General features: G+C 45.1%; 1 protein-coding gene across 1 annotated transcript; it reads right to left on the bottom strand.

Annotated features, from left to right (window-relative positions):
- On the bottom strand, positions 1-15,970 carry LOC115395727 (UDP-glucuronosyltransferase 2C1-like). Its single transcript, XM_030101364.1, has 5 exons — positions 15,768-15,970; positions 9,275-9,300; positions 4,818-5,032; positions 3,993-4,706; positions 1-585 (listed from the first exon to the last, which is right to left on the bottom strand). Exons 1-5 carry the CDS (start codon positions 15,968-15,970, stop codon positions 1-3), a joined length of 1,743 nt encoding a protein of 580 aa, XP_029957224.1.
- Between the last annotated feature and the right edge of the window lie 875 nt (positions 15,971-16,845).

The raw sequence follows: 16,845 nt of genomic DNA, 5'->3' as shown, positions 1-16,845 counted from the left end.
TCAGTTTTGTTTGGCTTTTGACTTTTTTCTTCTTCTGCAGCACAACAATCTAGACACACCTAGAGTAGAAACAATCAGCGCAGTCAGCACAGTCAGCATGAGGAGCAGCACGTCTAAAGAGTAATATGAGTACCAGGGCATCCTGTAGGCCTCAGTACGCAAATGAGGAGCCCCTTTGTGACGCATGACGTATTCTACCCAGAAGACGGCCTGGTCCATGGGGGCCAAAGGCTGGTCCCTGTGCAGACGAGACATGCGCTGAATGTTCATGCGGTAGCTGTCTGTGTGGAGCACTTCCTGGATGCCTTGCTCAAAAGTGTCCGCGTTGAGGTCCGACAGCTCCAGAATCTTGGCGGCTCCCCTGTCCTGCAGGCGCAGGAGGTTGTCGTACTGGTCGAAGAACAAGGGTATGCCGAGCACCGGGACGCCGTGGTAGATGGCCTCCTGGACGCCGTTGGTTCCTCCGTGAGCAATGAAGAGCTTGATCTGCAGGTGGCCCAGGAGGTCTTTCTGGGGCATCCAGTCCACGATAAGGGTGTTATTTCCCAGTGTAGAGGGAGTCGCTCCTTTGTGTCTCCATATCACCTAATTAGAAAGAGTGAGAGAGAGACAGAGAGAGAGGAAAAAACAACCTTTAGTTTTTATTTCATAAAAAAATTTCAAAATTACAGAATTTCCCAGTCTGGGATCAATAAAGTAACGCTCTACTCTATACTCTGTTCTAAAAAAGAGCCACAAGAAAAATCAGTGGACACAAAGAAAGAGACACAACAGACCAGCTTGATTTTAGTATTCTGCAAATCATGTATGAACACTCATTAAGAAAATTTACCTTTCAATATCCAGAACAGATGTGCAAATAGATACAGACACTATAACTTCAACGAAAAAGAGAATTTCATGAAAGTAAGATTTAATACCAAATTAATGAAAAGCAGGATTTCTGTTAGAGGGACCAATTCATGAACAATTTCAGCAACGAATCAACAGAGTCAAATCTGCATGCTGGATTTCAGAAAGTAATCAAAACCAGCATACTGTTGAAATGCAAAGAAATGAAGAAACAGACTTATAGTGTCGTCATGATCGAAAAACTTTGATATACAGTAAGTGAGAAAAACTGTGAAGGTTTCTTGGACTTTACGGCCATTTTGTTTGTTGTATGTTTTTAATTTTACAGTAAGTTGATTGTTAGATATAAAAGAACAGATTGTATAAGATTATTCTTCCTTCTGCAGCTTTGATTCAGAACTTTGGAAACTTTTATTGTGTTTTGAATTTTACTGAATTTTTTGTTTTTTCTCTTTTACCAATTAATGAAATAAAAATGAACTAAACTAAAAACTAAATTTTTAATTGTGATGTTGCCATCAACTTTAATATAATCACTTATTTATTTAACCATATAATTTTAGGAAAGATGGAAAAATAATAAACTGATAATCAAATATTGAGTTGGAGTTGGAAAGAAAAGTATGATTGGCTCGTTAATTTACATTGGCCATTATGTTATCAATTGCCTTTTTTCCCTGTCTTTTATAATCAATACTCTTATATTCTGTACTCCCATAAAATTAATGACCATGAGCTCCAGTTAGGATGCCAATTCACCACTTATTTTTCCTTTTAGTAATTCCTCCAAAAAGAACTTACTCACTTGTTTAAAGGGACTTAAGGCAAGATTTGTGAAAAACTTCACATGCATTTCCAGTTTATTCAATGCTAATGGGTCATGAAGCATTAAAAACCTAAAATAACAGGCCAATCCGCGTATCTGTCTGTTGCCTTATACAGGCTGTGTGCCAAATAATTTGTTGCTGTTCGGGGTCCGAATTTCCCGTGCAATCGTGGGGATGTGACGTAAATTGATGCTGTATGCGCGTTGCCGAACAGGAAGAACATGGCCGCCGTGGACACGGACTCAAACACTGCTGGGATCAGGGGCGGGCAGTGTTGCCAACTTGGTGACTTTCTCGCTAAATCTGGCAACTTTCCAAAGCCTCTTGGCGACTTTTTTTGTCAAAAGTAACTAGCGACAAATTTAGCGACTTTTTCTGGTGCTCTGGACATGTGACAGGACGTCTCCGCTGTCGTCAACAAGCAGCGGGTGCTGCTGTGAGCCCCTCCCCCGTCCCAAAGCACTCACAGGCGGTCAGTCTCATGCAGCGCTCCCTGCTGCAGTCAGAGCAGAGAGGAGACCCACACCACTCCGTCCACACTTCAAATGAATCGCGCGTGCGCAAATACGCCGCAGCTCACTCGCTGACAAACCAAGAATCAACAGAAGAAAGTTAATTTGTAGTTCTATTTGTAGTTTCATTTGTCCGCTCTCCCGGTATATTATACATTTGCTCCCAGTCTGTGAATCCAAGCACGAGCCGAGCCGCCCCCCCCGCCCCCCCCCATACAATCGAATAACTGCATCCACTCAAAGCCCACAAAAAACACCACGAAGAAAAAAATGACTTTATCAGCGTTATCTCGCGAGTCAAAAAAAAAAAAAAAGACCGAAGCCGCAGGCACCCGAATAAATATTGGATATGCGTTTGATTCATGGAGGGAACTTCAGCTGCATTTGGGAGTGAAAACGGATGCTGACAAACTGGTCTTGCAGTAAACCGCGACGTAGTAAACAGCATGAGCATCCTTGGTGCAGCGCTGTGAAGACGGACATTCTGTAAAATGTTTGTGTGCGCTCCCGTGCCGCCTTGGCTGGTGGCTGCAGTTACCCGCAGCACCTATCGCGGCAGCACTGAGATAAATTTTGAAAAGTTGCCTTAAGTCCCTTTAACTAATTTAACTCACACCCCGTAACATTGCCTCACTGGCAGTTTGATTGATTGATTGATTGATTGATTTTATTTGTTTCATTCTTTTTAAAAGAAAGAAATGAAAAGGAACAGAAAGAAGTGAGACGGTTCTAAGTGACTGTGTGACAGCGATAAAAAACTGGATGGCTAATAACTTTCTACAGCTAAATTCTGATAAAACTGAATTTCTTATCTCTGCTCCTCCTAGTCTTGCCCCTAGGATCATAAATGGTTTAGGTCTCCATACCTCCGTGATTAAATCTTCTGTTAAAATTCTAGGTGTCACTGTAGACCAGGTTCTGACTCTGGATCAACATGTGAAACTTCTGATTCGCTCTTGCTTTTTTCAGTTGAGGAACATAGCCAGACTCAAGCCCATTGTCTCTCAAGCTGAGATGGAGATGCTAATCCATGCGTTTGTATCATCACGCCTGGATTACTGCAACTCGCTGTTTACCTCCCTTAGCAAAGCGTCCCTGGATCACCTGCAAGTGGTCCAAAACGCTGCTGCTAGACTGCTGACCAGGACCCCCAGGAGGTCCCACATAACTCCAATCTTATTTGCTCTTCACTGGCTCCCCATTAAGTTCCGAATACAATATAAAGTCCTTGTGGTCACGTACAGAGCTCTGCATGGCCAGGCACCAGCGTACATCATAGATCTGTTACAGCCCTACGTTACCAGCTAAAGTAAACTAAAGGTGACCGCGCGTTTGAGGTAGTGGCACCCACTCTCTGGAACTCCCTCCCAATCAATCTAAGATCAGCGGACTCTGTTGACTCCTTCAAAAAGCAGCTTAAGACGCATCTCTTTAGTCTTGCTTTTCTTTGATTCGGTTTTCTTTTCCTGTTTTTGTGTTTTCTGCTCTGTTTTTATCCCTTGTTGCTTATGTTGTGTAAAGCACTTTGTGACACGATGATCTAGAAAGGTGCTATACAAATAAAGTTTATTATTATTATTATTATTATTATTATTATTATTATTATTATTATTATTATTATTATTATTATTTTCCAATTTTCCTTCAATCTCCAAGCTGTTGATGATTTTATGTGTGTAATGATCAATTTCCAGCTGATGGGTAATCTCAAGAAAAAATGTCTACCGTACCGTTTCTGACGATGATAACGGGAGAAAAAAAAAAAAACATTAATCCAAACCACAGCAGGAAAAGGGTTTACCTTCTGAGGTAACTTGGCAAACACTCTGGCGACTTCATCTGCAAGATCTGCTGGCAGAGCGTTGACCATAGTTCCCAGAGTCATGATGATCACTCCGTGCTCCCCGGCGCTCTGAACAAACTCCTCCAGATCCGCTGGCAGCGGCTGGGCCGGTTTGCACTGGAATCCTCCGATGTAAACGACGTTCGGCATTGTGGGTCGAGGGTAATCAAACACAAAATCTGACCTGAACATCCAAATGTCTGCTTCCTGAAGGAGCGAGATAATGTCAAATCTGCCCTCAAAATACTTGTCTCGGATAGCGAAAAAGCTCGGCTCCACCATGAATTTCTGCTGGAACAGGCCGATGCTAGACAAAAGAAAGTTCTTGACCCTCTGGATGAAATTCATTTTGTCCGTTAAGCCCGATCCTGGCACTGGGATGTAGGAGAGTGGAGATGGGGCTAAAGCAAAGTGGCCCTCTCCGCTTGTAATCCATCGCACATTGAGCACGACAGGCAGTTTGAGGAATTTAGCAAGGTACAAACCCGGTGCCATAGCTGGATCAGTGAGCATCAATTCATATTTTGAATCCAAAATGCTTTGGAGCACTTTCTGATCTTCAACAATTTTAATGAAGACTTCAGCCCACATTTCTAGAGCCTTAGAGAACGTAGACAGGAAATGTGTGGTGAGTTTGAGAAATGTCCAGAACGAAGCTCCTTCTCTCTGCGCCTAAACAAGGTAAGAGAAAAGAGGTCAAATAATGAAGACAGTGGCTTTCGGAACATATCAGTGACTGCATGACCCACGTTGTTCCCATTGCACATGGAAACATTTACTTACCCTCAGCTGTTCGTCTAGATACACTTCAATGAAGTCTTCCAGGCTCTCCCCCATTTCAACTGAAATGGACGTGTAGAGAGGAGACTCTTCTGGGATGTACCAGCTGTTGGAGGCCCTGATCACGGTGAGGTTGTGTCCCCTTGAATGAAGTTCTACCAAAATAACTTTCATATTCAGCCAATGGCTGCCGTCCACAGGGAAAACCAGAATGTTTCCTCCATCACAGGAAACCAAGCATAAACTCAAGACCAGAAATAATCCACATATACGATGCAAATGCACAGTTCCTACAATGAGAAACAAACACTACATGACTTCACAAATTAACATTTCAATGTGAATTTTTTTATACATGAATGCAGATAACATTCATATATTGATTAGATCATGATTGACAAATACAATGGGCTGTACAAGACATAATTCATTCTGGCCCTCTCACACATATATATTCACCTCTCACATACATATATTTTCTCTCTCACGTGCACACGTGTTCACATTCTTTTTCCACACACATATATTCTCCTTGCACAAACATGTATCGTCATGCTTACACTCATATACGTTATTCTCCCACACGTATACATTTTCCTGGCATTTAATGCCTGGAGACTGTATGCATAAATAAATAAATAAATAAATAAATAAATAAATAAATAAATAAATAAATAAATAAATAAATAAATATGAATAAGCATATACGAGGGGGGACCCAAAAGAAACCAGACTGTGGTTATAACTTTTTATTTTTTTATTTTCACATCTAATCAAAACTGTCACCTTCAAAAGTACTCTCCTTCGGCTTGAATACAGCGCTGCAGCCGGAATTTCCATTGCTCAATACAGTCAGCATGCTTCTGCGTAATGGTCCCTTTAAGAGCTTTCTTCCATTTTTTTTGCACCTCTTCCACATCAAATCTCCGCCCCTTCAGTTCCTTGTTCATTCTTCAGAAGAGAAAGAAGTCGCACGGGGCTAAATTAAGGGGATACGGCGGATGGGGCAGCAGGGCCATGCCGTTTTTCATCAGGAACTGTTTAACGCGCAGAGCCCTGTGCGTTAAACAGTCCCCACTCTCCCACAGCGCCGGCCGCTTCAGCCTGACCACCTCCCGGAGCCGCCGCAGCAGTGATGATCTTCCCAAACAGCCCTCCATCGTCCTCCAGCTGCCTTTTCAGCTCCTGGCACATGTCCACGCGAGCCTGTTTCTGAACCGTGGTTAAGAGGCGCGGGACTAATTTGGGATTTTTCGAAGAAGGGGGCAGGACTGTAATAATATAAGCATGCATGTGAGCTGCCTGTGTGTCTTTGGGAGGTGAAATTTTTCACAGTTATGCTTAAAGGGCAACTCCGGTTTTTTGACACCTGGACCTTATTTCTAGGTGTGTGCATGCTCATATACTCACTCAGACAAACATCGTGCAGCTTGGAGTCCTTCAGAAGTTATCTAGATCCAAACGATGTAGCCGCACTAGCGGGGGTGCCACAGCAATGGAGCGTCAGCGCGGGACATAATCTCTGCAAAGTCGCTCATTTCGGCTGTATTTCTTCATCCATCGCCAGTGTTATCATAAAGTCAGCTCGTCTACCGTCTTCAGGTGGGTCAGCTGAAGAGCTGACAGTTTTCGCTAACTTAGCCACAATTAGCTCGGATGGGAACGTTGCGGCGCTCCTCTCCCCAGCAGAGAGGCACTTTGAGTCGGCCTCGGCTGTCACGGTGCCCCGGCATCTGACTTCCAGGGGCCGAGTTGGAAAACGGCCCTCAGCTGCTCCACGGAGGCTCCGGACACCTGCGAAGACGCACGGCTCACACGCGGCCGCTGGGCCGCTGGATGTCTCTCCTCGCCGAGAGGATGCGTATCTCCGCTCCCCGGCAGATGCGCGCTCCGGGCCGGCCACGGGACGCGCGACGGCCCGCCGCACCGAGGCCGGAGCTCTCTCCTCACCGGGAGGAAGCGTATCTCTGCTCCCCGGGGGATGCACGCTCCACGCCGGCCGCGGGACGCGCGACGGCCCGGAGCTCTCTCCTTGCCGGGAGGAAGCGTATCTCCGCTTCCCGGCGGATGCACGCTCCACGCCGGCCGCGGGACGCGCAACGGCCCGCCGCGCCGCGGCCGGAGTTCTCTCCTCGCCGGGAGGAAGCGTATCTCCACTTCCCGGCGGATGCGCGCTCCGAGCCAGGCCGCGGGACACCGCCGGAGGCCCTCCTTCCGACCGAAAGGCAACCCAGCGCCGATGGAGGAAAAATACAGCCGAAATGAGCAACTTTGCAGAGATTATGTCCCTCGCTGACGCTCCATTGCTGTGGCACCCCCGCTAGTGCGGCTACATCGTTTGGATCTAAATAACTTCTGAAGGACTCCGAGCTGCACGATGTTTGTCTGAGTGAGTATATGAGCATGCACACACCTAGAAATAAGGTCCAGGTGTCAAAAAACCGGAGTTGCCCTTTAAGGATAAAGTGACATATAACAGCAAAAAATCTGAAATCATTCTCGGTTTTTTTCTTTATAACCACAGTCCGGTTACTTTTGGGTCCCCCCTCGTATTTATTTGTACAAAGACAATATATGGATGCCAAAGAAGAATGTATGTATGTGCGAGTGAGTATAGTGGAAAAGAAAGTAAGTATACTGGACAAAGAAGTTCATCATTTATTGAGCTGTGATTGGCTGAGAAGGTCAAGCATGCAGGTCTTGTTCAGATAAATCAAGGTGTAGTGGAGTCTGAGTGCTGCTGCAAGCCACTGGGGTATTAGAAAACATTTTACGATCCCCAGAAATGGCCAGATCCTTCTTCTCATGGCTTGTGCAGCAGGTGACAGGTTCATCTGCTCCAGTCTGGACTCACAGCATGGTGGAAAGTGACAAACTCTTCAAGTGGATTCAGCAGGACAAGCAGCTAACACTACACAAGGCTCAACTGGAGGATTACTGCTGTGTTTTTCAACCCCTGTGCCATCACATAAAGGGTGAATTATGCTTTCCGTAGGGATATGATGCCTTTAGACACAGTAAATAAACATACATTATGGAAAAAAAATTCCACTAGCTTAATGCTAACGTCTATGGAAAAAATCATTGGCATGCTAACAGTTAGCTGTGTGTTAGTGTGACAATAGATGTATGTGAAAGGAGAATATATGTATGTGTAAGAGTGAAAATATATGTATGTGCAAGGAGAATGTATGTGTGTAAAAAGACATTGTATATGTATGAGAGAGAAAATACATGTATGTGAGAGGGCCAGAATGAATTATGTCTTGTACAGCCCCTCAAAGATAAACATAATATTTCACTCACCCATGGTCAAATGCGGCAACAGCAGTCAGGTCTTCATGCAGGGTGACAGTAAACCAAAGTGACTGGAGTTATTTGAGTTCAAACTCCAGCCTCGCAGGATTCCCACCCTTTCTGAGGTAAATAAGTTACCTATGACACATGTCTGATGTAGATTTGATATATAAAGCTGTGAATGGTTCTACATACTTTGTTATTAGCAAATCAAATGATTATTTTCTCTCAGTCCTTTGCTTGTTGTCTCATTCATTCACTTAGTGAGGTTAAGCAGTGGCCATTTCAGTGTATTGAGTGTCATTTTGTGATTGACTTTTGGCATTTGAGGCCAGTTGTATGGCACAAGGCAATGGGCTCTATGCACAACTCAACCACTTCCTGAACTTCAGGAGGCTCCTTGTTTCATGTCTTTCATGATAGGACGAGCTGATTAATGCAGGTGTGTCTGCCCATTACTGTTGTGGTTACAGAGGTCAGAGACACCTGAATTAATCAGCTCATCCTATCATGAAAGACGGGAAACAAGGAGCCTCCTGAAGTTCAGGAAGTGTTGAAGTTGTGCATATGAGTCCATGCACTTGAACTATGCAAACCTGTGACCTCTTTTATAATGTTATTACATTAGATTATGTAATGCTCAGCCTTTCAAACTGGGTAAGGAGTGACAAATAGTGTCATCTGTTTTCTGCAGAGTTTTTTTTTTTTTTTTTTTTCTAAACCTGAAAGTTTGCATATCAGCACTTTGGAATTCAAACCAGAAATTGCAAATGGAATTTGATTGGAGAGAATTCAATTGAGGCAAGTTGTTTTGCATCACTTTTGTGTCAAGTAAAGAAAGAGTACTAATTATCTCTGAAAAATGTAGTTTTGATCAAATATGAATACCTATATGAATGTTTTTACAGTGTAAATTAATATTACATCAATAACATTAACATATTTTCAGTCCTTTATTTGTGTGTATTTCACTCAATTCTGTCAGTAAATTCCTGCTATTTTCCTTAAACTCACATCAAATCTGTCACGGGTGCAGGATGGAAGGACCCACGCGCAGGCAGCCAGGCAGATTTGAGCTTGTTTACTGCAGGTACAGGAACACAGGGCAAGATGAACTGAGGTGCAGGCAGGGAGACAGAACACACAGACAACCCACAACGCACCGACAAAGACAAGGGAGGGAAGCAGGCTTAAACAGGGTAGACACAGGTGAGGCACATTAGCGCATTAAAGGTTGTATAGAAGATCTTTATTACTAACAAAAATGAATTAAAGCTAAAAAAAAATGGCGCTATTAAGCTGGAGCAGCCTTGTTTTTATCGTGATCAAAAAAAAAATCATAAACATTAATCAACTCTGGACGTTGTAAAACCAACATTACTTTAGTCAATCAATAACGAGGTAGCCTCATTATCTATTGGTTTTCTAACTTGTCAGTCAACCTCTCTGCATTTGTAGCGTAGCTGTCATGCTCCTACGCACTTTTCGTATCCCCCTCCCCTACGCGCTCCACCCCGCTCCACCCATGCCAGGCTCTGCTGCCGCTATCAACACCTTTTCACCTGTAGACTTGAGACAATTTTTCTTAATCATAGCTGCAACGTGCTTGCCATTTGGTGAAAATGTATGTTTTTATCTTAAAACAAGATTCGTATGAAAAAGTCCAGAGAGTGGGGGGGGGGGGGCGGGGGGGGGTTTGTTTACGCCTGTAGGCTGCAGCGCGCAGACAGATCAGCTGTGAGCTCCGAGCGTCTGCTCCAGTCATGCAGCTCCACACAAACCTCCCCCGTCCTCCTCTGATCCTCTGATCCACCCAAGAGCAGGGACGGGTCAGGTACAGGATGTGGCACAAGTGCAGGATTTTACTCATATTCGCTGTGTTTTGTGTTGTTCAAAAGGACACGTTGGTAGCTATGTGTTAGCGTTATGATGCTAAGTTGCTACATGCTACTTTCTGCGTGAGGAGGAGGCAGTCCTCCGGAGAGAGCAGGGGAGGAGGGGGTGTGGGTCACGCATGCGCAGCATTTCAAAAAGGACTAACAGTCACTGCATTTCTCTCTCCATGGAAAATCCTCCATACAACCTTTGACAAGGCGGAGACCAGGCAGGGAAACATGAGGAACAGACAAGCAGGTGAGACAGGGCATGCAAAAAATGGAAAAACAGAATCAAAACCGGCCCAGAGTGCCCCCACATGGCCGGAGGGGCACAGGGCATGACATTTGATTAAAATACTGCTAAACTCTTCCGAAGAAAAAAAAATATTTGATTGAAGTCCAGTTTTACAACTGTACCGTATTTTACGCACTATAAGGCGCACGTAAAAGCCTGTAATTTTCCCAAAATCCAACAGAGTGCCTTATAATTCGATGCGCCTTTTTTGTGGGAATTACGGTAATCATCCTGACCACATGAGCAAACAGCCCCTGCTTGCTAAGATGCTAAGCTAGCTAGTTTAAACAGAATGGCACACATGGAGCTTCAGGCACATTCTCCACTCTTCCAACCGCGGAGCACGGCACGCGGCTGCACAGCCGGCCGACGTGGGGAGTGGCTGGACGCCGGGCGGCAGCCCACCCGCCGGGATGCCGGGAGCGGCTGGCCGGCTGCAGCTGAGCTGTCGGTGGGGCACTTCACTCAGGATACCGCAGCTGGCTGAACCCCGGTGACCAAGCGAGTTCGACCAGTCGTGGCCACTCTGAGCTGCATATCCGTGAAGAGGAGCGATCCTCAGTCAAACTCGCGTTGATATGTCGCTTTACTCACACATTTCAACTGAGAATGTAACCACCTAGACTGCCAATATCTATTTCGCTCATACTATTCTATACATCCTATGCGCCTTAAAATGTGGTGCCCCCCATGTATGAAATTTTTTTTAATAAAAGCCATTCATTTACTCTGCGCCTATTAATCCAGTGAGCCTTATAGTGCCGAAAATACGGTAATCTGATTTTTGTGAGCTATTCAGAAGTACATACTGTTATACTTGGTCATCAGTGTTAGGTGCAGAGTTACTGTATGCTTTCAAATGGATATGGAGGATGCAAATCATCTGTCATAAATAAGCTGGAGAGACTTTCACATGACCTCTGAAATGTGCACTTGTGAATTGGCACATTTAATGATCACATGTTTTTATAAGAATAGTAACTGTAACTGTTAAGGTCACTGGTCTGAGCAGCACATTCGTTTTTGTATGTATCACTAAACTGTATTGTGGTGGTGATATTAACTTTTCAAGATTATATTCGATGTGGAAAAAAGTCATTGATGTTCCTGTGCAGCAAAACATCTTGCATACAAAGAAACCACATGTTTAAAATTAGTGACACAGATTAGGTTTGTGTTCAGCACATTATTATTCTCTCCACATTATACTCAACATATTTTCAGCCTAACTTGAAAGAATTGTCAGTTGGTTTCCATACCTTTTCCTGTGCTTGAGTCCAGTCTGGCGTCCTAGGATTTACAGGTGTCCACTAACAAAGCCTGAAGAAAAATAAACTTTTGAGACTTAGCAAGATGAAAACATTGCAGCCTTTGTGCAGCCTTTGCTGGGTCTAATTGCCTCTCCATTGTAATAAAGCCTTGACTAAGGCTACCTGGGTATTTGCATTGTCACCTTAATCGGTCCTTTCGAAAAGATAGCCAAAAATAATTTGTAAGCTGAGTTACAAAGCTTCACTGCTGTTAAGGAAGACATACTATGCATAGGTGTTTGCAGTGTCCAGCATACAGACTAGAGGGAAAAATTGATCTGCCAGAGTGTGCATTTAGGTTTGAGAGATAACACTGTAAAGCTATGTTATCTGTTGAATTTTCTCAAGTGCTTTCTGAGTGGCTTTTCATGGAAATAGCAGCGGAAAACATAGCATAGTGTCCCCACCACGGAGTTACAAAGGTTTCGAAGTTTTAAGATGTTTTTCACACAAGCTATTTTTAAAGAAGGAACTTGAAGCATTCATTTATAAGATTCACAGTTCACTTGGAAATCCATTGCTCACTCTGTGGATCAATTACATCAGCAGGTAACAGTTTAGTCTAAAGTAGTTCAGCCAGTGGAAACCATCTCACCATGAAGTAGACCCGATATTCATATCAAAGTAGGATGCAAGTAGTGACTTTTTGATGAACATCTATTCACGTGCTGTTGATTAACATTAAAATGGTTAATTTGTTGAGAGCTTATTTCCATTTTTTTAAGACTGATTATTATAAACGTCCATGTAAAAGTTTCTGTCACTGTATTGAGAAAACATAACTAAACAGCCTGTGACGAAACGGGCGTTTGTCACTGGTGAAATGCACTGCACTTTGCACAGAGACACTTTTTCTCTCATTCACTTTGCACTTTGTAATGCGCACAACACTTTAAGAAGCTGATTTGCACATAAAGGAATTTGCACAACGATTGTCATTTTAAATTATTTATTTATTTATTGAAGGCTGTTTGTCTGTGGGTCTGGTCGGGATTGGCGGCGGACCTGCAAGACAAACAAATGACAAATCAAAATTGGAACGTGCAATATATGTGCCTGGTTTTAATTAGCTTTTCTTTTAGGTGTTGGCATGCATGCAGTGAGTGTGGAGAAGGTGTTGGGTGTGTGAATGTGGTGAAGTGTGTGTGTGATTTTAACTCACCTTTCTGCTCTTGTGTCCAGGAGTGGTGTCCGGCCAAAAGATTCCCTGGGGGACGGACACCACTAATGGTGCGTTCACACCGGACGCGTTGCAAGCGTCACGGGCGTCGCTTTTACATTCAAAGTCTATGGTGGACGAGCTTCAACGCACCTAACGCGCGTCAGGCGCGTTTCGAGCGTCGCTTTCCGAGCGTTTCGAGCGTTAGCGACGCGCGTCACGCGTTGCAGGCGTCAACGCCTGAAGTTGGGAAAATTGAACTTTGGAAGCGTCAACGCGCGCGTCATCCAATCACAGACGAGCACTCTGAGCGCTGATGCGGGCCAGAAGCTCGTCAAACAGGGCCCGGGAGAGGCGGAGGCTCGCCGGCGGGCCCGCCGCTGGGGTGGCGCGCCGCACCGGGGGGCCGAATCGGTGCGACGCCCGGAGCGGGCCCGCTCCGTAGGACCGCTGGGTGAGACCGCCCGTCTCAGTCCTGATGCGGGTCGCCGGGCAGCCGGTCGGAGAGGCGGGGGCAGCCAACGGTGTGATCCGCGTCGCCCGCCGCCAAAGCCCGACCGGGCCTGGAGGCTGGGCTGCTGGGTCGGGGGAATAGCGCCGTGCCGGGCAGGGGGCCCCCGTGGCGGGTCCAGGGTTCGCGGGTCCCTGCTTCTCTGCTTCTCCGTGCTGGAGCCGCTCACCGCGGCTGGCTTACATTTCGCCGAATTCGTCCGAACAAAATCATAAACGGCTGGTATTCAGACAAACAAACGACACACTCGGGCTCTAAACGACCACTTTGTCGCCTAATTTAAAAAAAAATCGATAAAGTTATACATTTGAAGAGTTTAGAGCTAAAGTGATTTCTGCACCGATCCCACCATTGTCAACATGAAGACAGGACACAAGCTCCTCCCACTCCCGCCAGTGAGCTGCCGCGCGTCGCGAGCGTTGCAAGCGTCGTGTGTAATTTGAACACGCGTCGAATTCCACACTTTACACGCGTCAACTTTGAGGCGTCAGTGACGCCCGTGACGCTTGCAACGCGTCCGGTGTGAACGCACCATAAAGAAGGTTCCGGGCTGGACCAAGAGTGGAAATGGGTGGGGGGTGGTTTCGCGGATTTTAGATATGGTTTAGGATTTCATGTATTTATTTGGGTCGATAGTTTGGTTTATTCTTAAGTATGGGTTTTGTTTTCTTTAGGTTAATATTATGAGTTTATAGTGGAGGATTTTAACAGTTTTAGAAATCTAATATTATGTTTTATACCTCCTGGTGTTTTATGGTTTTACCCTATTAAGCTGGGTGTACTTAAGGGCCCAAAGACACTCAGCAGAGAGACTGAGACCTGTGATTGTGCTGGCGGCAGCTGTGAGCTGTGTGCTGCTGCTGGGGAAGCCTGACTCCAGAAATCCTCCAATGCACCTTTTTGCACTTTTGGCACTTCTGCACTTTATCGTTGATTTTTTTGCACAAGAAAATAAAAAAGAAGTGGACCACTGAACTTCGACTCATCTCTTCGTACTCACTGTTCCTCCGCCGGTCACACCACGCTGTTTACACAGCCTATGATACATGTGGCCTGAACACAGTCGGAGATATCGATCAATCTTTAGAATCTTTCATCTACAGATTAAACAAAGTTCTGTCAATAAACAGTCATTAAAATCTAAAACCATAAAATGTGAACAATAAAACAATAAAATGGCATCAATAACAACTGCAGCAAAGTCTGAGTTAAAAGTCAAGGAATAAAAATGGGTTTTTACTTTAGATTAGTTTTAAACATGGACACTAAACGGGCTTGTCTAATTTGTAGTTTGTTCTATAACTTCAGAGCATCAACTTAAAGGAATACTCCACCCAAAAAACGATTTGGCCTCATTTTCTACTCACCCTCATGCTGAGAAACACTCTGGAGCACTTTTTTGACGATTCAAATGCAGTTGGAGATGTTTGGGGATTTTCGTGGTCAACAAACAGGGACCGACAGAGCCCGACAGAAAAAATGGTCCATAAAATCCACAAAACGTTCCCATTTTCCTTCATACTGCTCGTCCGCTGTAATCCAAGTGTCCTGAGCGCGTAACGTCCATAATTAATTCTTAACGAGGTCATTTAGTACATTTTAAGAGCCCAAACAGGGCGCTCTCATACAGCTCCATTGCATGTCTGCGCGCGCACCCTGAACTACGGAAGCCGCGGCAGACCAAGCAACACGCTTGTGCCCTTTCAGCAGGACACCGAATTCAAAGCTTTAAAACAGTAGCCAATCACTTTTGTGATTGTCCACAGCTCGGTCACTCACAGCAGAATATAAACAGCGGAACTTCTTCTTCTACGCTTGCAATTTAGAAAAGTAGTCGCTGAAAGCGCGCAAGCATCTGGCTTGGTCTGCCGCGGCTTCCGTAGTTCAGGGTGCGCGTGCAGACATGCAATGGAGCTGTATGAGAGTGCCCTGTTTGGGCTCTTAAAATGTACTAAATGACCTCGTTAAGAATTAATTATGGACGTTACGCGCTCAGGACACTTGGATTACAGCGGACAAGCAGTATGAAGGAAAATGGGAACGTTTTGTGGATTTTATGGACCATTTTTTCTGTCGGGCTCTGTCGGTCCCTGTTTGTTGACAAGGAAAATCCCCAAACATCTCCAACTGCATTTGAAACGTCAAAAAAGTGCTCCAGAGTGTTTCTCAGCATGAGGGTGAGTAGAAAATGAGGCCAAATCGTTTTTTGGGTGGAGTATTCCTTTAAGAAGTCCATGTGGAATTTGAAATCTGCTAACCCTGGACACACCAACAATTTTTTCAAGATTCCACAGCAAATCAATTTCACAACAGCTCACTGAAACAGGCTTTCCCCATGTAGGATTTTAAAAGCCCCTGCAAGTGAGCTGGATGAAGGTAGAAGCTTTGACATTTCCCTTCATTGTTGATGGATATAATGTCATGATCGGTCTGCCGTTAGACCCAGATGCAGAGAGACCAGACCCGGGTTGACCTTTCAACATGTTTATTCAGTTCACAGGTACTCAGCCCAGTTCCCACCAGTCAGTCTCCTGAACCCGTAGGTGAAGGGGGAAAGCTCGAGCACGCAGGCCAGCTCTGAAACCAGCAGTGAGCTGGTGATGAGGCTTACATGCTGGAGACCGTCTGAGTATGGAGTGCAGGCGGAGGGAGTAGAAACAAATGCCTGGGGTAGCAAGGCAAGACAAGCCAAAGCATGGTGAGGCATTACGAGACGAGAAAAGACAAGGCAAGACAAAATCTCCTTTCTGGCTTGACAACACAGCAGAATCCCTCTGCAGCAGCAGCAGAGGTAAACGGACTGCACTTATACAAGGGGGTACCCAAAAATTCCCGGAATTTGATTGTAACTTTTTATTTCTGACATTTCAAAATAAAGCACCACCGTCGCCTTCAAAATAATCTCCATCCGCATTAAAGGTGCTGTAGGCAGGATTTTGCTAGTCAGTGCTAATTTTTCTGTGTTTTCTTTAGATTAAATGTTAGAGTATCCATTGATAATCCTTTAGGAGTGTAGCATAATTGCACTACCGCGAGGGCGCAGCGTTTCCATCTGTCTCTGTTCTGAGCTGAAAAGGAATCTCGACAGCTCCAGGTATCTTTGACCAATCAGAAGAGCCCCTGAGGCTCTAACCGTGATTGGTCGAGGGGTGTTCGTCACACGTTCTTGTGGGAGGGGCTTAACTTGCTTAAGGGCGTGATGTCAGAGAAAACAGGACAGGATTGGCTGTGCTGGGTTTCAAATCGCCATCTTGCTTAGGTAAACCTAAGCAAGATGGCGGAGATGCTGAATCCTGCCTACAGCACCTTTAATGCAGCACTCCAGCCGTGTCTCCTACTTCACCAATGTGTCGTGACATCTGTGCGTAATTGTGCCATTCTGGGCTGGCTGCGTTTTTTCTGTCACCTCCTCCACATCTGCAAACCGCTGTCCCTTCAGCTCCTTCTTCAACCTGGGGAACAGGAAAAAGTCACTCGAGGCTACATCTGGCGAATAAGGCGGACGGGAGAGGAGATTCATCTCATTCTTCGCCAGAAACTGCGTGACGCGCAGCGCCGTGTCCGCTGGCGCACTGTCGTGGT

The sequence above is a fragment of the Salarias fasciatus genome, chromosome 10, assembly GCF_902148845.1.
Source record: "Salarias fasciatus chromosome 10, fSalaFa1.1, whole genome shotgun sequence".
Lineage (NCBI taxonomy): Eukaryota > Metazoa > Chordata > Actinopteri > Blenniiformes > Blenniidae > Salarias > Salarias fasciatus.
This window is presented reverse-complemented; position numbering and strand designations above follow the sequence as displayed.

Coding starts and splice junctions, on each gene's coding strand:
- LOC115395727 (XM_030101364.1), bottom strand. CDS start 15,970: ATGCCTCACCATGCTTTGGCTTGTCTTGCCTTGCTACCCCAGGCATTT. Junction 9,301..15,767: donor ACTGGTGGGAACTGGGCTGA/GTACCTGTGAAC, acceptor ACCCTGTTTAAG/CCTGCTTCCCTCCCTTGTCT. Junction 586..3,992: donor TTGCCAAGTTACCTCAGAAG/GTAAACCCTTTT, acceptor CTTTCTAATTAG/GTGATATGGAGACACAAAGG.